At 37.0% G+C, this 22,488-nt stretch overlaps 1 protein-coding gene across 4 annotated transcripts in view; it reads left to right on the plus strand.

Annotated features, from left to right (window-relative positions):
- Window positions 1-22,488, plus strand: part of LOC105207977 — a 108,482-nt gene that overhangs the window by 49,247 nt on the left and 36,747 nt on the right. For 3 of the 4 annotated variants that reach the window (XM_011177682.3, XM_011177683.3, XM_039452344.1), the window contains one exon: window positions 17,303-17,525. In XM_011177682.3, coding sequence (XP_011175984.1) covers window positions 17,400-17,525 — 126 coding nt within the window. In that variant the 5' untranslated portion in view covers window positions 17,303-17,399. Of the gene's footprint in view, window positions 1-16,528; window positions 16,838-17,302; window positions 17,526-22,488 lie in introns of those variants that run through there. The other variant, XM_011177684.3, reaches the window with a different exon arrangement.

Raw genomic sequence — 22,488 nt, forward strand, 5'->3', positions numbered from 1 at the left:
AGGCGTCCCGCTCACCTGAACGCATTCTCGAGTCCGGGGTACTCGCGAGAGGCTACTATCACTCCACTTTTATCGACGCGACGGGAGAAAATACTTTCGAATTATTTCATTTCTTGTTTATTAATTCGTTAATGATTTCGTAGCGCTACATTCCGTTGGAATACGAACAGTTAAAGTTAATCGCGCGTGTGCGAGCGTTGCACTATGGTAGCTCTAAATATCCCAAGATACATTACACACAGAGAAAAGGATTCCATTTATTAGTATTTCTATTTTATTTGACTGAAAGTTGTTTCATTGAAACAACATATGCTTGTACGAAACATTAGCTGTTTGAATAAAAATATTGTTTTATTCAACCAACATCTGTTATCTGGCGAAAATAATTTTATTGTTAATTGTTTATACTGGTTCAAACATTGATTGTTCTGGACCATTCCTACGCGGAAAGAACAATTTTACTGCAAGATCTAAAAATTTAGCTAGATACGGATTAGAAAATAATTTTATGTTGGACCATCAAAATAATTATGTAAGAAATTTAACATGATAACGTTGCTGCAAACAGTTTTGACATTTCTAACAACCAAGTTAAACGCCCGGTACAATTTTTTAAATGGTACAACGTAATTATTTTCAGATCTGTATTTCGGCAAAGTTGTTCTTTCCGCGTAATTAATTTTTCTTAGATACAATAAAATTTTATTAAGTCTTAAGAAACTTGTGTCGAACTTTTTTTTTTATTCGATGAATATGATTGTTTAGAACTTTTATTGATTTGTGCCGTTTGAGTGAAACGTAAATCTTATCCGAGAAATAATTAATAAACACGTCATAGTAATTAATTATGAACTGAATGTTTAATGGACGTAAAAGCCACGCGCGCGGTTTCATGGAAGTGTTACGAAAATATCTTTGACGGTGCGAAGTCAGGGGTCATGAAAGTGGACGAAGAAGGATGGTTGGAAGAAAAGGGAAGAAAAGAGACTGACGGAGAGGTAGAAAGAAAGAGGAGAAGAACGAGAGAAAGAGAGGGACCCCCGGGACTGCTTGAGAGGAATGTTTACGCGTGCCGTACGTAACGAATCGCCGAAGAGAGGCCACTTTCGTGGAGCGAGGAAAGCTGTCTACCTACATCGTGCACCGGTAGACAGGCTACATCTGCGTGTCAGGCAGGAGCGAGCGTGTCTTTTTGCGTGCGACAATAGAGAAAGGACAATAGAAAAAGAGATCTAGGATGTTCACATTTTTTTTTTTTTTTAAATCTTGTCATCAAAATCATCGTCAAACCTCTTTCACCTCTTTCTCTTTTATAGGTCGGTTTGTCATTAATTAAGAATTATATACACTTTTTTTGCGTAAATAATGTTAAAATAAATTGTATATCAAAATTAAAAAATAGACGTTAGCAATGATATCTGATATTTGGAAATTCAAAATTTTAACGAGTTTTACGTAAAATCGGGACAAATTCCAATAACTCTCGTCGAGAGGCGTCCGAAAGTATTTCGAAAGAAGAGATATGTGCTTGGATACTGAAACGTCTGATTAGTCTAACGTCTAACGAAGTAAACACGAAGACGCGTAGGACATGTGACTTTCAGACGTACGCGAGAGCGACTCGGGTTTCACGAGCCAGGAAACTCGTTCGTTCATTTCCTTACTTGACGTCGCGAGAAAAGGTAAAAGCGAGGGAAGAGCAGAATCGTGCCACCGTATGGTAAATACGAGCTAAATAAGGTCCACAAATTTCCTCGTCATAACGCGGTCACTCGAGCAAGACCGACCGCCGCGCGTCGCTGTGTGATATAAAAACACGAGCCAAATAAGGCCTCCGAATTTCCTCGTAATAAGGGGTTCGCTAGAAGACTCAATCGTGAATGGAGTGCGGCTAATGACTGGCACCAGTCTCGATGGACATTAAGCAAGGACTGAAGAACTCGTCTGGAAAGAACACGCTAGCGAGATTTCAGGATTTGGTCGGACGATCTTGCCGGAAATGTACGCTAATATAAATTTTGTTTCTTTTGTGTTACGATCGCACGTGATCCTGGAAGCGGAAATTAAATTCTTAAAAGCATTAATATCGTATGATAAACATGATAAATTGTATTGGGTGGGAACTGAGATTCGCAGCGAAACATATCTGATTGAATAAATCCATGTACAAATATCTAAACATTTATCTTCGAATTTCGCTTATGGATGTATGGGTTATTATATCTCAAAACATTACCAAAAATATAAAAATTTTATAGAATATTCTAATAATGTTTGAGTGTCTGCATAAAATTTAAGCACATCTCATTTATTGGTTTAAAAGTTATTTAATTTTTTTATTTACTTTTGATTCTTATGTAAAATTGCGTTTTGCAATATTTATTTGCAAATTTAATGGGAAAGTAGCATTACCAATTAAATCAAAATTTTTACATACACTAATAAAACTCTAATAAATATTCGTGCAAAAATTCATTTATATTTACTTATTTGATTAAAAGTTATTTATTTAAAACTGCAGTAAATTATATTTATAATAATTTTTGCTGCAAAAATCATGACAAATTGTTTATTGTTATTGTTTTCTTCTTTGAAGCTAATTTTATCAAAATTTGGGTATTCGCGGCCAAAATTTTTTATTGTTGATTGTAGTAAAAAAAAAAGAACAAACGTAGAGAAGCCTTCAGTTTTCAAATTTCGATAACTTTTAGCTCGTATTATATAACCAAAACATCCTTGATCTTTCTTGTATAATTTATACATAAATAATTGTTCTTTTTCCTTAATTTCTCTCTTCAATGTCGTAGAGGTCTTTGAAGAAATATTAAAAAATATCGAAAATGATAGTGTTTGTCATGTAGTTTCATGAATCAGTGGAGTATGAACGTATTCCGGTTTCAATATTAGAAGATTGGATTTTATGTAGCACAAAAAATAGTGGATGAGCTTACAATTTTTGCATGCCGGCAAAGTGGTATCGAAAAAGGTTAATCATCCAGTGACCTTGTACGTTGCCGTAACCGGTCATTAGCAGCGGATTAATTTCAGCAGAAGGTATTCCGCTGATTCCGGCTTACGGTCGAGAGAAGTCGTCTCAAGCGATTGCGTTGCCTAAGTAATTACTCACGCTGGCGGTATATCACCGGACGCGCAATAAATTGTATTTTATTCAGTTTAGCCCGGCGACTCGCCGCACGTTCGTCCGCACGCTTAACAACGACCAGCGCTCGCAACGTAACACGAGGTACGTAATGTACGGCCTATAAACAGCATTCTTCCGAGGAGCGAGACATAAACGCGACCGCGACGACCGGCTCTTCTCGGAAAAAGCAATGTCCTCTCGCCTCAAGGATCGTTATTAACGCATCTCAATTTTTATACCGTGCGCGACCTCGTCGCACGCGTGCTTAGACGCTCTGGTGACAGGATCTGTCCAACATTCTTTCCAAGTCGTCGCATAGAAGTGCCGACCTAAAAGTGATCTCGCTGTGTATTAAGGTCATTTCCGCTTCCCGTATTTAGCAGTAGTCGTCTGCTTCTCAACGGACGCAGCGTAATTATTATGTAGAATGGTTATTATATGGAAGAAATAGATGATACGAGATAGGCGATCATGTTTAACGGTAAATTCCAAGTGTGAATGCAGATCTCGAAGTATGATTGTGGCACAAGTGACTTTTCACTTAAATTCGCGCCAGACGTAATGAGTTAGAAAAAACGGCGTAGGATTATGTACACAACCTTGCGAATATTATTGAAGTCTATAGTAACGGTATCACCGTTGCTCAACGATGCATCAGTTATTAATAGCGCTATTTCACATGATTAATGATGAGAAAGTCTGGCCTATCGTCTCTAAGTGTATTGTTAATATTATTTAATTTGAGCACAACGCGCGATATTCACGGTCGACTGCTCGTATTGCTCGGCGAGAAGGCGTTGTCATATAAATATATCTGACCGCTTCGAACGGTCGGACTCGCTTCGATAAGCTCTTGAAAACATGTGAAACGACTATGGCGAAAACGGCGAAAATGCGAGTTGCTTCGGGGCGGAATCGTTTCCTGAATCATCGGGGTTATCGTTCGCTGATTGTTTCTCGATCTTCGATTGTCTCGAATACTCGAGCTGTAACACGCGAGACGTCCATCTCCCAGAATCTTCCTTTGCGAAATCTCGAAATGTATCTTTCCCGGAGTGAAATCGAGATTCGGATCAAACACGCATCCGAATTTAAAGAATACTCAATTTGGATATATCGAATGTTTAAATTTCAGTTTTGCTTTCTTTCGCGTAAGTCTTCGAAATTCCTGTGTAAGTTTCCATATAAATTAATGTTAATTATGATTCCTATACATTTGATTCTAATTACAATTAAATTGATTTAATTGAATTCTAAAATTAAATTTTACCAATATAATGTAATTAAGCGGAGCATTGAGATATTTGGAAATTCATACTTGCAATTCTTCGCGATAATGAGAGTAACAGTAATTAATGCCGTGAAAGTACTAGTCTTGGAACTACACTTTCGTGCACCGCCTTGTGATTAAGTCAATTGCATATCTTCAGACGTCTCGGATTACGGAAGGAAAAATCCAATTCCATCGTGAAAAAAAGAGAGGGACGTCTCGGGAACACTCACTGACCTAGGATCTAAATCGAGTTGCCACAGTCGGTCGGGCTGTCCGGTATGAAAGTGATCGAAGGCCCACGATAAAGCTTACAAGTGGGTCAACGCAGTGGGGCTCGGACTGGTCCTCGAGGATACTATAAAATTTCATTTCATTTTTGCGTCTCGTCGAAAGTTCAATCTTGCTTTGTGCGTCCGGCCCTTGTTCTCCCGCGCCCAGCCTACTTCCGCTGGAATCCGTACAGCCACTCTCGTTTTGCTCGATTTTGCTTTCCTATTCATCCATCTAACTAATACTGGGTCAGTCATGTTGAAAATTGTCCCGTTACCGAGCTTCTCTGCAGCCGCGGCCTCTCGAATATTAATTATTGCGCGCGCGTGTGATTGTGTGCCTACGTGATCTCGATTGATGCCTTTTAATTAGGACGTTAATTTTTTGATCCTGTAATAAAGATAACCATAACGATATAAAAAGAATTTATTTATATTATATATTTTTTTAAATATTGGATTTAGAATTTTAATATCCGTTAAATAATGTACAGTAACGAATTGTAAGTGATAAATTAAGACAGAAAGATAGTAAAGTGCTGTATCCCTATAAGCGTTATAATATTCCTCTCTAGAATATTATTCAAGATTTTTTATATTATTTTAATATTACGGGAATATTCTATTAATGTTACATGTCCGTTTTTATATAATGTTCTCAGTATATTATTTGTGTAATATTATGAAAATGTTCTATGAATATTATTTTGGTCAAAAATCAATGTGAATTATTATGCATAAAATATTCATAAACTTTGTAATTATTATATTTAAAAGCAATAATATTCTAGATAATTAAAAATACTGAAGTAAATAATTATATTATTTACTTCTCATATAATATTCATACAATATTATCAGGTGTGGACATGTAACAACATTTTATTAATATTAATTAATATTTTAGGAATATTATTTAATATTGTAGCGCTTATAGGGACGGTGTAAAAAATTTTAATTAAATGTAACAATGAGCCGCGCGGCCGGTGTGCACGGATTCCACATTCGCGCGCGCGCTTGCGATGTTTTCAGGACAAATAGAAAAGCCTGATCAATTACTATCCAATTTTTCCTTAAAAATCAGTCTCGTGTTATACAACAGCAAATTGCTCGTCCATTATCTTAATAGTGCACGCTCGGTGGGCTAATCGTTTGTATTACGACGTCAGGAGATTCTCCGTGCGCTCTGCGCCGCGGCGGCGGCCAATCAGAAATGCAATCAGCGCTCGTAATTATAACGCGTAATTCGCGATACTTTCGCAACCGCAGCGCACAAGCTCGGCAAATAAATCCTTCTCCGCTCCTCTCTTATTTCCGCGCTGCGCCAGCTGCAATGGCAGCAAATCTTCAGGGGAGGATTCGCGTTACGCTTCTCGCGTTTCTCCGCGACGAACGTCCTTGTTGCTGTCACGCGGAAGACATTCACGTGTCCATTATTTCCCTTTTCATTATCGCAATTCTGGCTTTTGTTGTCCACGGCATAGAATTCTTCATTAAGAATCGCAGGCAAATATTTACGTAACGCAGTAATTTTAATAAACAACGAAAAGGAATTTTTAAAAAGGAGATAAAGGAAAAGGGGAGACTGAATTTCTATAGAAAATAGACAAAAGAAGATAAAATAATTGGATAATTTAAGAGAAAGGAGCGAAGTATAATGAGGACTTGAATTTTTATCTCAAAAGTTCAGGAGCTGTCAAGTTTTTTTTTATTCCGTTTTATTTTTGAATCCGAGTCGAAAGTGGTTAGATTGTTCGAATACTTCGATCCGAGGCTGCTCCAGCTTGGAGATCTCTCTCGCTGTGCTTTCCGCCGGTCACTCGTTCCGTATGTACTTTAACGCGTTCCGATACGTGCCAATTTCACGCTTGGCAGAGCCCACAGGTCTCCGCCTCCGTCGCCCTACGATTTCTTCTTACCTTCTTCGCGCCGCGGCCGGGCACAACAACATGTTATATTTACCGTCCATTCATTCTATTCCGCGGTGCATTATTTCATTTACGCTGTTCTCGCGCCTTTCGCAACCCGCGCCGTCTCAATCGAGTGGTCGCGCTAACTTGTCGGTGGATAGATCGCATATCGCACTGTTCATCGGGGATTCGCACTTTCCCAACGATCTTTTCGAAATACACAGAACGAGCGGCGTTGATGTTGCACGCACGTCGCTTTATAAGTCTTGCATCCTGTTGATTTATCGCTGCACCGTCATTCGCTACCGTAAATAGTGTCGTATCTGTGTGCGTGTTTCATTCGTAAACGCGTTATTACGATAATATTTTCTTTAATAAGTTTCTATTTCTTTCATAATGTCACAAATATTGCTGCTACAAATCGCAGACCACGTTCATTTATTTTTCCATTGAATGATTTAAAGGATGCCAAATGTGAAAGAAGTTTCTTTCTTTAACGTGCTTGCGTAATTATTTTATAACTCTTTGGATTTTTGTACAACTTATCTCATTTATGTAACTATATTTATAATTTTTATATAATCCGTATAAATTTATATTGAATGCGTTACGAAACAGTATTTAAATGAATAGAAGAGATTTGCATTGTGAAGAACATTTGATTCATGCAAATTTATAGCCGTTACGTTAAGAGATCTAAACAGATACCTATACGATCTTGAGAAACTTTATGTATACGAAATTAATGTCAAGGAGGGTGACTACTGATATCTTTTATTTTCTTGTGGCTATTTCGATCTTTATATAACTTACATTTAATTTTTATATAATCTATAATTTATATTGAATGCATTATGAAATAATATTAAACAAAAGGAAGAGAAATTTGTGAAGAAGATTGATGCAAACCGGAAATCAGAAATTGATAGTCGTTACGTTAAGAGATTTAAACAGATACACGATCTTAAGAAACTCATGTACGCGAAATTAATTTTATATGCCAAGGGTAAAGTGTTGGTACATACCTCATTTTCCAAATTTTCTTGTAACTTTTTAGATTTTTATATAACTTACATTTAATTTTTATATAATCTATAATTAATATTAAATGCATTTTTTAATGAAATAATATTAAACAAAGGGAAGAGGGATTTGTGAAGAAATTTGATGCAAAATGGAAATTAGAAATTGCTCGTTTCATTGAAAGATCTAAATAAGAAACTTATGTACGCGAAATTAATTTTATATGTCAAGGATAAAGTGTTGATATTTTATTTTCCAAATTTTCTTGTGATTTTTTAGATTTCTATACAACTTACATTTAATTTTTATATAATTGATATTGAGTGCATTTTTTATGAAATAATATTAAACAAAAAGAAGAGAGATTTATGAAGAAGATTAATGCAAACTGGAAATCATAAATTGATAATCGTTATGTTGAAAAAAAGTATCTAAATAGATCCTCGTAAGATCTTAAGAAACTCATACATATGAAATTAATTTTACATGTCAAGGAAGATAGACTTCTGATATCTGCTTTTCCAAATTTCCTTCGCAACGCTGACCGGAGTTACGCACCGGTGCATCGACTAGAGGATGCTGTGCCGCAATATCTCCGCGGGAAGCATCGAGGCGCGACTCGAGCGAGATAAATCTGCGGCAATTCGTAGTTATGAGGAGAGAGAGATGGTCATTATTCGCTTTCGTGTCGTTCGACATACGCGTGCCGATCGCGGCAATTTCACGCTTCGCGTCACCGAACTTCGCCCCCGGGATAGCGTCTTCTCGCCCTGCGTCTTCTCGCCCTGCGTCTTCTATCCCTTTTCACAGGAGACGATCCGTTACCAGCTTTCGACGAACCTGTCGAGAGCGGTCATCCGCCGGCACGTTGTCTCACCGGCCTCTTCCATCCATTGCCGTTCTCGCGTCGATCTTGCGCTCTGTGTTCCGTGCGCGGCGTCGATAACCGTTCCTCTCGAGAACCGTTATCGGCCCGACCTAACCATCACCTATCGAGATCACCATTCGACTTTACTGGGATTTGTGAAAACAAAGTTCCAAGGTATACCAGTGTATTTCGGGGAATTTGTGAGAGAGAGAGAACCGAGCGGCAGACGATGCGCCGCGACAGTTAATTGGCTGTTGAGAGGAGAACCTCTTTGAGTTTTGAATAATTCTCTATTTGATCAATTAGCCACTGGACTGTCACTCGGTGGTCATGGTCCATGGGAAAGTTAATGTGTCTCAGCCTTCATGTTGGCTTTCATCTTTCCAACTCGCTCTGCTTTGGTGCTGATACCTTTGCTCGTTGATCTCCTTTTCTTGATAGTGTAGATATTTTCTCTGGAAAATTTGTCATTTTATGCTGGCATATATTAATTTACTTTCATGTACACATTATTACTTTATTATTTTTTTTTATTATTTTGGTATTGATAGTTATGTTGACAAATATTAACAGTTATAACAAAATGATATAGTTTATATGTAGAGTAATATATCTCGAAGGAAACGAGGAAAAAAGTATGTGTAGAAAATGAGGATTGAAATTTTGATATTTATTGACAGGTACTCTACGAGTTGAAAGTAGAAGAAAAGAAACGTTGCAGCCGCAATACAAACGTTTTCGCTTTAAAGTATGTGGTATTATTGGTTAAATAAAAAGCAGCGGTTATATACATATATACTTTCTATTTTACTTATTTGCTTAAACTATAAGATGATGATTTAGATATCTTGAAAATTAAAAAAGAATGTCTATTTAAGATGATTATTTATTTAACAGTCATAAAATATATCGTTAGAACGTAATGACTATTAATTTTATTGGTAGAAAACATTGCGATTTCACATTTGTTCCACTGTCACAATTACCTCGATTAGTTATTGTGTGTTTAAAAACATTAGTCATATATTTTCTATATAGATCATAATAGAAATTGTGTTACAAAAATTATCAATGAAAAATAGACAGAGAACACGCAAAGTCGTAATTAACATTTTTTTCAATTATATTTTTTTATTTTAATTGTACAAAGATTTAAAATTGCTTTTTAAATAGGGGGAAAAATCAATTTCATACACAGAGAAAAAATGCTGTTAAATTAGTAGCATCAATTTAATTGGAATTATTTTGTTAATTCAATGATAATATTAATGAAATAAAAAGAAAAACATTAATAAAAATAAAAACGTTAACAAATATAGTTGAATAAAATTTAGTTGAATCAGTTATTAGTACATATATTACTGAAATTACTTACGTGATTCGTTTTTAATTGAATCAAATTACGTTTTAATTCATGCTATAGCATTTATTCTCAGTATATTATGTTTTATTCCTGATTCTGACTTGCTAGAACTTAATTTGCTTCCGTGAAATCTACCACTTGCACTTTTTTGCTTCCGAGTGATTAATGCGAGCTGTTACTTACGTTATTAAACTAGATTTACTCACTTAAGACTGGATTTACACACAAGCTAAATGATGCACGAAGTTTATACTTTAAATCATAATTTAATTTATTATGAAAAATTTGATATAAAAACGATTTATATCGCAGTTTAGAGTCACAGTAAATTTAAATCTCCACATCTGACGTTTTTAGTGCATTACGGCAGTTCTTCACCGCACACATTCATTTATTGCATAGACTGCGCATCCAACACTGGCTGCGAATGCACGACGCGGCATTGCTTCAATAAAAATCATTGTCAGGCCGCGACGCTGCATGACGATGAGATTCAGTCGGTGGATTAACAGTACTCGGAGTATGCGCTGATGTTGTCCTTCGAAAGGTGTGTTAACCTACATCAACGGCTTGCCGCATGTCGCGCGTTTCTTCCGGAAGATGAGTCGTGCAGAGACTTCGGACTTTCGTAATCCGTAGATCTTTGCTCGTGGAAAGTGGTGAAGGACGAAATCATTTCCCTCGATCTCTTGTAATTACTATAAGTTCTGCATGGAGTACCGCTTTAATATCAATTGTTGCAACTTTTACGTACACTATAACCGCGCAATATTATTCAATATTAAATAACATTCTTGAAATATTATTTAATATTCGCACAAGACAGATCAAGGGGACTGCTGAATCTTTTCAGGTAGCGCGCGGCCGGTTCTACTAGCGGCATCTGACCAAGTTCTACTCTATGACATATTTACTATAGTTCCGTTACGAATTTCACCATAATATTATAGGGACATATTTTTAAGACTCCAAACATCACAAAAATGCAAAAAAAAAAATCGATTTTTTGAAACCGTCACCGTGGTGTTCCTCCTTAATAAAATGTGATTGTATATCCACATCTGATAATATATACAATATTTTAAATTATCAGGAATATTAAAGCTTTTAAGTATGATAATTATAAAGATTATGAATATTTTATGCATAATAATTGACATTGATTTTTGAATAAAATTAATATTTGCAGAACATTTGCATCCGTATTTTACGGATATTGAAGTAACATATCACGAATATTATATAAAGAAGATATATAATATTAATACAATATTCTTATATTTAAAAAAATATTTAAAAAAATATTTAAAAAAATTGATATTCCGGGAATATTATTTTAATATTATTTTAATTTTTAACAATGTTTCTATAATATTGTAGGAATATTGTAGCGCTTATAAGGTAATAAGTAATTATTGATTGCGAATTGTCATTATATTTTATATCTTCTTCTGAAAAATTTAGATTTATTCATGTTTGTCAAATCGTTCTCAAATTAAAGTTGTTAATAAAGTTGTTTAAACGTTTCGTCTCTGTTAAAGTTAGAATTACGTTAGCATGTTCAATTATTAAATACGTAAAGGGGTAAGAGAGAAATAGTAAGGAAGATTCACAAAATAGTAATATATCTTTCAACCATGAACCGTGATTTTCTATTTTAACTGCAATATAAATGATAAACGATGTTTCTTTCGTGATATTTTACGTTGTCGCACATTATTGCATATAAGCTGGCATCGCACATCGGCTGAAAGGTTGACACGTTTTTATCCCTCTACAATTTACGTCGATGATTACTCCGCTAGGGAACGTGATTAGCGCGCACATGACAAGGCTGAAAGATGATCGTACGACACGGCTAACCAGAGGATTATCTGCAATAAGAATCCGCGACCCCGTATGAATTTTTCTACATTCGCAACGGAAGAAAATCTCTATTCGTTATGTAAATAATGGCGATTTTTTGTAGTCGAGGACATCTGACTGCACATCTCTCTCGTCGTTATTGCCAAGATAAATTATGTTATAATGATCCAACAAAAATTACAATAAATTTTATCAACTCATATTTGCATTCACCTCGCTTTCCGTAATCTGAGTATCGGCACGACTTTATAGTTGGAGGACATCTTGGCTTCACATTTTTCGGTGTTACTGTCAAGATAAATTACGATAATGATCCAACTAAAATTATAATAAATTTTATCAATTTATATTTGCATTCTTCTCTCTTTCTAAAAAATTGGCACGGCCCTACCTCGATTCGTCGCTTCCAGACTTGCGTCGGTGCGCCGAAAATTCGGTCCGAGAGTCGTTCTCGTTCAAGGGCCCGTAGGAAAAACATCTCGTTATGTAAAGTCGTAAGATTTCGCACGGCGCGGCGTTGCGATTTGCTCGGCGTTTCGGATAGACCCGCGCGCCGCTGATTGCCGTACGGTAACGACATAATTGTCCGTTATGCGCGATTTCCTCGACTATTACTTTTCACCGCGGCGATTTATCGGCGATGTACAACGAGCTGTGCACACCGTGCGAATGCACGTGCCTCCTCGGCTCGCGGCTTACACGGTCGAGGAAATGCGCGGTCTTTCGGTTTTACGGTGGATTACATCATCATTCCCGTCGCTGATTGCTCGTGACGCACGATCGCAACGTCATTATCGCACCAAACACACCATACAGGATGTTCCACTATCATTCCCCATTTCTCATTGATGGAAAACCTTTCGAGGAATTTAGAGGCAATTTATTCGCAGCGAAAGTTCAATAACAATTTATTTCCTGCTACTTTCTAATTTTTCCGAATAAATATTTTGTCAGTTAATAAAAAAAATCGAGCCAATTTTAATTACCTTCTTTAATTTCTGTCGTTATGTAACTTTGTAGTTATTTGGTGCAAAAATAATTGCAGTTTTTGTACTTTTATTTATTCTTATTTATCTTAGGCTGTGAAATTAAAGATCGGGAAGCAGCAAGTTCGAGCGATTTAAAATTTAAAATATTCAACACCTTGCTAGGAAACCATCGCCGAATATTGGTGCCAAACATTTCGTAACAGAGACGAGAGCCTTGGGAATGAGAAAGGTCGCGGGTGCGTCTTTTTTCCAAAGTAAACAAGATTAAACTGTGAAAACAAGCCACTAAATTGCGCGCTTTAAAATGCTATATCACATGTGAACGCAGTTAAATTAAAGTTTACAGCCATCAAAGTTCGAAATAACAGAAACAATTATTTTTGTACCCACCCAATAAAATGACACCGTAAAACTTTTTAATGGGAAAAATATCGATTTGGATTCTTTAAAATTTCTTGCGGTGAGAAGCTGAAAAAGCCTCTCGTTTCTTCGTCATTGTATTTGTGTCAGACCGGCATTTTCATTCGACGCGAGTATCGGGGGGGGGGGGATAGCGTGATTCGAATCAGTTTTGCTCTGCAACGCGTAATTACGAACCAGTTTATTTTTCGTAGACGGAGAGAAAGAGGCGCGACAGATGGGAAAGTATCGAGCGGCGATTTCGAGGTCCCGATGATAGCTCAATATTATTTAGTTCGTTTTGCAACGTGTCTTGACTTTGCCCTCGGCTGTTTCTGCTATACCTTACGCTTCGACGTTAGGTCTTAGACCCGTACCGTATCATTACGAAAGCGAATGGCCGATCATTGTCTTTCGGCGAGTCGCGCGCACTCCCCGTTATGGAGTCGGCGCGCTTGCTCCTCTTTGTTCGTTTCCAGTTTTGCAATTCATGAAACGCGATTCGCATTCGTGCGGCTCGTGTAATACGGTCATTTGTGTTTCCACGTGTGGAAAATACATTGCGCGCTCTCCTAAATGTTAGAAATATAAGAAAGAAGGTATTAGAGGCGTAAGATAGTTCAGTGTGTAAAAAAAAAGATGTAATTATCATTAGCATTTATCTACCGTACGCGCTTCACATTTATAATTGTCGTATAATTTGTATCGTGTGATAAATCGACGCCATTTGCGATCTCGTGCGATTAATGTCGCCTTCATTCTGATTTTAATGAGCGTTTCGCGGTTCCTTCTCCTGCGACGTCGCGCAAAAATAGCTCCCGACTAGTCGGCTTTTATTGCCCGTCTCGTTATTGCCCGGCGTGTGTTTACTCATACATCACGAGCGGCCGGTGGTGCATCGACGAGCAAGAATCTCGAGAATGCATTCCACGGTCGTAACGCGTCGGCTCGGTCGGTGGCTTCGCTGCAGACATCTTTATTTGAGCCCCGTGCGTACGAATGCAGTTCGTGCAGGGCCGCACTCCGCGAGGAAGCAACGGGTTCCGCGAACTGTAGCGAATTTTACAAATCGTCAGAGCCGTAAAGTAAATTTTAAATTCGTTTCGTCGTTAATGCAGGTGTGCGTCGGACGAAATTAAGCAAAAACGGGTCGATGCCGTTGCCTCTTTAACCACGAGAACCGTAGGAATCTGCGCTTGCACTTCTATTCTCCTTTAATTAATGATTCAAATAAATTAAATGACGATCGCTCCCAAAATTTTATCGGACTTTTACCGTTAAATGCAGCGTGCATCACGACGCAGTTGTCATCGTTAGATGAATGCTCGGGTCGCCGGTACTCCTTTTTTTTTCTTTTTTTTTCTCTGGAACAGTTATCCGCTCCATTTATTCGATAGTCTCTCGCTCTGTTAATTAAATGCTACAGAGTCACTCGTACATTGCGTTCCCTCGTTTGTGGAATTAATTTGTGGGGCTCGTTTGCATCGACTGTTAGTCGCAGACCGTTGAGTGGCTTACACTCTTATTTACAATTTTCCTTCGTTCAACAACGATACGTGTGGATCCAGAGAGGTTCACGTGTGACTCGTCTCTTTCTCACTTCTTATATTTTAATCATTTAAATGCATTCTCTTCGTTTTGAATATTTCGAAACTAACGTACTGTTTTCCATACGTGAGAGACTGAAATAATTAGCTGATACATTATTTATTAAACTATAACATATTATTTTTTTTTCATTGATAAATTTGTTTTCTTTTATGTTTGGATCTTAGATCGTAAATGAGAGAATCAAAGTTTTTAAATAGAATATTAGAATTGATCAAGTTCATAATACAGCATATATTTACGTAAGATTTTTATATAAATTCTGATATCTATTTTGATTGATTAAACGATACATATAATTTAGATTGAGTTTGCATATAATTTAGATTGAGTTTGCGTTTTGTATTCGATTTTCAAATTTGTGCTTTGCAACCATAAATAACGTGATTACGTATTGATTTTTTCAAATTAATCCTATTTAATATTTATATTATATTATAAATTTTACATTGATGTGTGTTGCTGATGTAAAAAAATAAATGTTAAAATAGTAGGAATTATATCTAATAATTAGAATTGGATTTATAATACTTCAATGAAATAAAATAATAAATTAAAAATACGAATTTAATTAGAAGTAAAGAGTAAAGAATGTTGAAAATTACAACTGTACGCATTGCCGTGCCTAAATAAAGTAACCGAGTGACGAAATCGCGATCGAAATGTGGCGCCGTGAATATTAGCGGTTTAACACAGATGTATTAACCGCATGTCGAAAATGTCAACTACGAATATTATGCGAGTGTTTAGCCAAGCGTAGAATCAACGAAACATACATATTCTGCAGTATTCAGTGCACGTAACTTTGGCGAATTAACATTTTCCTAGACGCTTTCTAGGTCCGGCCGACCGAATATCGTCTGGCGCGACGATAAAATTGTGCAATCGTGATCTTCTGACGAGAGAAATTGCACGGTAGTATCGTCGGGTGCCGTAATTCATCGCGATTATGCAAGAAAATACCGTTTTGCTACTGTCGAACGCGAACTCATCATTTCGTCGTTGAAACGTAGATTTCACTATTGAGATTTTAATTCAATCTTTATTGTATATCTAAATATGGCTTAAAACCTCTTTATATAACGCAAGTAAATGTGGCTTAGAATAGAAATTTATTTGATGTGCTAAGATGAGAGATATCTTCTCGGATGTCAATCAAAGATATAAAGAAAGTAATATTAATTGTATACAGCTCTTTATAAAGCTACATAATAAATTATTATGAAGCAATTTAATCTTATGTTAGAGTGTCTTTATTTATTTAAATATTTTTTTATTAAAAAACGCGTTTATTTGTTTTTAAAATATTGATAAAATGAAAAAATTACAGATCGTCTGTATACTGCATTTGGAAATAATACAAAAAAATTTGGTGATGATTTTTTATCTAGATCAAACATTGTTTCTCAAAGAAATGTGTTTTAAGAAATAAAAATGCATTAAGAAATAATGACAAAAATTTGTTTAAATGTAAGTACTTTATGTATTGTATTTGGGATGACTTAAGTATAGTTTCATTGCTCTGCACTGCAGTTATTCTGTAAATAAACAAAATTTATTTATTTGCAAAATTAGAATTAAAATTTCAATGAAATTTTGCAAAAATTGTCTTGAATGTTTAAAATACAAAAGCATGTTGTACAAAAGCATTAAGATTTTTGTCATTAATTAAAAAAATTTTAGTATTACAACGATAAAAGATAATAAAATAAAATAAATAAACTATAAATATGCTGGAAACAACTTCCATATGTTAGTTTTATTATAGCCTCAGTAGCACATGCATTTCCGCTTAGCAACAATCACGTTACGAGTGCCTGTTGCTTCGGAAATGCAAGCTGGCAGAATTCGGTTGTCGCGCGAGCGGCCTAAGCTAAATTCAACAATAACCATATATGGTCATGTCGAATTGCGGTGACCCTATTTGGCAATGTCGACATCCGATGCCTCGTTATTATGCAGTATAAATTAGGTTGCCTAATGATGGGTGATCGAAGAGTTACTTAGAACACGACACGAGACATGTTACGGCCGTGCGAGACTTCCTCGTCGAGCAGTAACGTGACACCTTGATAACATGCATCGAGATTATACTTCTCGGGCGCTTACCTGTAAAGAACCAACAGTGTATGTACAACTACCGAAATACGTAACGTAAGAACAAAAGAAAAGAAGCGTCTGAAACTCTCTAACCGGAAATCTGGCCACATCCAGAGGTCCATCCAAGCGACGTCCTTTCTCGTGGGTCCTAATCCTCAGGACGAAGACCACGAATCCCGACTAATAATATCTTGATTGTAACCACCGCGGGGTAATACAACAGTTTATTAATTATTTAATCCCTGGCCGTACTTTGACGAGTCTGACTCGTGATACAAATTTTGTACCAAACATGAATATCACGAGTCAGATTCGTGGAATGATTCTTCGCTAGTTACAATCGTGGTTTAGTTCTAGTCGAGTTAAATGGTACGGCAAGGGGTCAAAGACTAAATATTAACACAACTGTAAAATGTGTGTAATACATCTCTATTAAAAGATAATTACCGGCCTATTTAAAGGAGACAATGTTTTTTTTTGGTCACATTACAGATTCGCCACAACCTGAGGATGCGAGATTGCGCGAGGGACAGAAGGACGCGGACTGCTGGTGCTGCGAAGACACTGAGGTCTGCGACCATCGCGGGAAATGACCATGACGAGCGTGGCTGTCGCCCCGGGTAGCCTCGGCGCACCTCCAGCTATGCTCACTCCCAAAATGTATCATCTTCAACAGGGCCTGAGCCCGACGTCTGGCTCGCCCACCTCCGGCAAGGTAAGATAGCCCTCGAAATCCGTCACAGCCCGCGAGATATCCGGGATCTCCTCGATGTCCGATTGGAGTCGCGCGACGACGCGATGCGCGAGAGAGCGTGTCTGATGCGCGAGAGAGACGTTCTTACGGCGGCGTTTTACGTAACGGGACACAACCGAGGTTGGAATCGTGGAACCTCATCTGCGGTCGGTCATTAGATACAGCCATTGTGGCAAGTTGTAGCGGATTCTTAAGGAGAGCTTTCTTCTGTAGTATCGCATTTCTCCGGGTAGTCTAATTGCTACCTTGCAGCTCTGAATGGCTCTCTTCTTACGTCTACGAACGAAGGAGAGGCCTTCGATAGTCGTCATTTTTTTTCGAGACACTTTGCGTGGGGCAAAACGCTTTTACGTAACGAGAGTGTGGCATGTAATTAGTTAGATACAGAGCGCTTGTACGGCCAAGTATTTAGAGGGAAAGTCAATATCATGGCGTATTAGAGTTTTTCTTTGCAAAAAGCAAATCGATCGTTTTACGAATGTTTACAAACAACAACAACAACAACAACAGTGGCAGCAGCAGAGGAAGAACGATGCATGAGCCGTGCTGGCGTGTCAAAATAGGGAAAGTGCACGCGGATAGGTTAATTACTGGGTATATAAGCCGCTTGCATAACGCGGGGATGAATGAACGTGACGTCGTAGCCTATCTCCCGGATCGCGGATTTTTTTTTTGTACCTCCACTCTTCTTCTGCCTTCGTCCTTTCCATTTCGTTCCGCGTACCGCGTTACTCTTGAGCAACATTGGCGCTGATAGTCGTCAACGTGGATTAATAATCCGACACGTGTTGTCTCCTCAGCACATTTATAAAGTGAGCAGAGTATCACATTAAAGCGAAGCTAAAGGATGCATTGCCTGCGTGTTGGACGATTGTTTTATTCATAATTCATCGTATCGAAAGCTACGAGTAAACGATATTCTTTTATAAAGCTTGGTAAAACATTTATAGGGGAACAGAAAAGGGAAAGATCTCTCTCTTTCTCTCTCTTCTTCCGAGACGTATTCATTTTCTCTTACGTAATCGCGGTAGCACGTGATTGCAATCGCGAATTGCAAATTTCTCCGTCACGTATACGTGTATCTAATCGCGTTGATGTTTTATTCAAAGTATTTGCGAGGCTCGTCAGCCAGTGAAGTGGAATCTAAAGGCAGGAATAAACACGTCCCGGAGTAGCCCGGATCTGTTGCAATAAGCAATATTATGATGTACGCTCGCTGAACGTAAGTACCCTTCGTGACGACGTGATACTTTATTGGACGCTTAATTGCCGTCATCGTACCACCGATGAGCGATTCAGCGCTACGATCGCCATGCGGGAGGATTTTTACTATCGACCGAGAATTGAATCGCTTAAGAAGCGTGAATTGGCGTTCACGTTTTACGATGGCCGGGAATTACACGCAAAGTGCCGCTTAACACTTGCCTCGATAGACAGTCCGCCGAACCATCACTGACGGTTAAAAAACTTATCGCTTGTGGGTTTGCGGTTTGGATTTCTATATTCCTGCCTACGTCGCAAGAGATTTGAACAAAATTTACGGTAGAGCTTGTGGCATTTGTTTTATCGTGGTGTTTATTTCCATTAAAACGAAATTAATTGATTGAAAAAAATCTCTGAATTTTGACTATGTAATTAATATAATAATTAATATAAATTCGCCAATACCAATTGTAAGTTTTAAATTGACGCCTTCTTATTTTTTTTCGAAAATTGAACATTGCACTTTATTTGCACGACTTGTTTTTGTTTAAAATCAGTTAAAAACGAATTCTTCAAACGCGAAAATAATATTCTCATGATTTTTTCTTATAGTTTAAATAATAGTGAATATTACTGATAACATTAGATCATTTTACAGGTCTATAGTCCTAAAACTGTTTTATTTATATTTTTCTAAGAGACAGATTGTAAGATAATAAAAAACATATAGGAGAGACTAAAAAGCGCAACATTATGAGATCAATTACGTTAATAACTTAATTTAATCTTTATGTAATGTCGCGCTACATGCTGCGTCTTGCGGAACAGCGTAATGTATTTGTATAAAAAACGTTTTACATAAAAGTAACAGACATCTGGGAATTTTTACATATATTAACTTGTATTTTGTACAGATGACTCATGTGAAAGGCGAAAAAGTAAAATTACTGCCTGTTAAGTCGACTTTGTGAGGTTTATTTTGAAAAAACTTAATTTAGTATTATTGCAAAATTTGAAATGATACAAAAACTGCTATCATCTCATAAGATACTTTCCAGTTTGCACTTATGCATGTATCCAGTTTTATTTTTTATTTTATGAAGTATAATCCAACAAAGTGGTATGTTAATATCAATAAATTCTCTATTTATGTTCAGGTATCAAATGTCAGTACAATAAAAAGAAGTCGTCAGTTGTAATATCGACGTCACATACCAAGCATAAATTGAAACAAAATGCCAAATTGTTTTGTAATATATTTCTGATTTTCTTTATTTTATATATTAATATTAATAAAAGTATTTAAAAAGTGAGAATATTTGGTACAAGATAACAGATTACGTTAACTGTTTTTGTACGGAGAGAAAAAAAATTGTAGTGCTGGCAAATTTTGTTAATAGAATTATAATATATAGTTAAGTGAATTATATTATAGTTAATGGATAAAAGAACTAATAAAACATAGTTGTGAGTATTATATTATCTCTAGTATATTATAGTATATTATATATAGTATATTTTATTAACAAAATTATATAATATATTCTATTAACAAAATTTGTATGGTTGTCCCTTTATAGTTGCCACCACATTTTTTTCTCTCAGTGTATAATTATCATTTTAGTGTCACTATTATCTGCACTATTATGTAGCTTATGTAGAAGCTGCGTCTTTCTTTTTATTTAAAACGTTTCACGATTTCCAACTCTATACAATTGAACTTGATACATCGTATTACGAGATTCATATCACGAAAGAAGAAAGTAGAGAACCCGAAGAGGGAAACTTGGCGCGCAACATAAAACCAGAAATTCTGAAACAGAAAACGTTTCGCGAAGGACGGCTATCACAATGATGTAAAGGCGCTCGTAAAGCTGAGGCTACGTGCTTCGGTTCTTCTGTCGCTTGGACAATGGCTCGCTCGGTTTTATCTTAAAACCAGTCGTTGTCGATTATGAGATTGAATGCTTCGTATTTATTTCATCCTGATCGCGATGTATCCTTTCTCGGGTTTGCCTCAGCGGAAATCTCGAGTGTCAGTAGCTTTAGTCGGTACCAAAGTGCCGGTTGATATTAATCGTGACATACATTCTTCGTATAATTGTACATAATTAATACGTAATTTGCATAAATTATATATATTTTTTTAATAAACCATACAATTCTTTTCTTATCGAGTAACAATTTTGCATTATTACACGATTATATATCGTGAGACTGCAATAATGAAAGAATGCAGCTTTTTAAATAAAGTACTTTCAATCATGAGATCGATTAACGCTAAATTGATCAGCTATTATGCATGAAATTGCATAAATTATTATGAGTAATTTAAGTTTTTTGAAACATACATTATTACGTGTGTGCGTGAACGTGTTTAGTATGTGCTAAGTATGTGCTAAATGTGATTAACGATAAAGATGACGCTGTTACAATAAACGAAAACTCGCGTAGGTGTTATATTTACTCGCATTGATCTATAAGCGGCGCATTTATAACTAATGCAAGAGGATTTATAAGTATCATTACTCGGCGCTTGTAAGTATCATTACTTTCTACCGCATCGACAAGTGTTACGAATGGGGATAAATTTGCGCAATTCCGCGAGTAATCCCGCACGCTTATGCGGCAAAAGGCCGGCGCCGCGGAGAGTGATATCGCGAATCGAACATTTGCGAAAGTAAGAGGAACAAACTCTACACGATCGTTGGCGTATAAATCACCGCTTCTATAAGCGCACGCGCTGTAATTACGCACCTCACGCACCATCTAAATACCCTGTTTACAACGGAACTGCCTAAAAATAAATCTCACGACTTTAAATGGCCGCGAAAGCATGCGGTTGACAACATTGCACTGTAATTTCCCCTCGATCTGGTTTCCTCTTTTCCTTAATAAACATTTTCAACGTTTATTACGCGAAGGCTCGCACCTAGTAGCGTGAGATCTGATTGAATAAAAAACCGAGCGGAGCAAGAAACGTTTGAAATCGCGCACGAGGCGATAATAAGATATATCGATGCGCATGAATTGCGAGATGTTATTTTATTAACAGCTACATTTCCTACTTTTCCTCTCTTCGTTGAAGGACCAGCGAGAAGTATCGCCGTCGTAAATTCAACGTTAAGTGGGGCGACGATCCTCGTTTCATCTTTGCATCGCGACTGCTTCTCTCGCATTGGGAAAATAATGAGCACATTGAATACAGGCAGAAGCGATTGTCATAATTTGACAGCCACTTGTATTACTTACGTGTGAAAATACGGCGGAACCGATGACAACAGAATGCGTTTTAAGAACCCGACGATTCGCTAAATTACATGCTTCTTTCTCCATCTGGTAACCACTTGCCCGTTAGCAATTCTGTAATTCAGGATTTGGCGATTCCGCGCCACGCTGCGTGACCGGTAATACTTTATATAACTATTCGAGCATGGTGCACGGATTTCTCACAGGCGCGTGACTTTCCATGCTCCTTCGAGCGTTCGCCGTTCTTGCGTGCCGGAGCAACTGGTTTAGTTAGTATTTGGCCCACATCGCTACGAGGAACTTTCGAGACTTTATTCCCCCGCAATTTCTTGTCTTTGATCGTGACTTTTATATATTTATACTTCTATATATATATATATATTCTCGGGTCGGTAGAATGTACGTTGCTGTTTCCCTTTACTTTTAAAAGAGGACAGAAGTCGTTACTTTGAATATATTTTAAATACGTCGA

The sequence above is a fragment of the Solenopsis invicta genome, chromosome 8 (assembly GCF_016802725.1).
Source record: "Solenopsis invicta isolate M01_SB chromosome 8, UNIL_Sinv_3.0, whole genome shotgun sequence".
Lineage (NCBI taxonomy): Eukaryota > Metazoa > Arthropoda > Insecta > Hymenoptera > Formicidae > Solenopsis > Solenopsis invicta.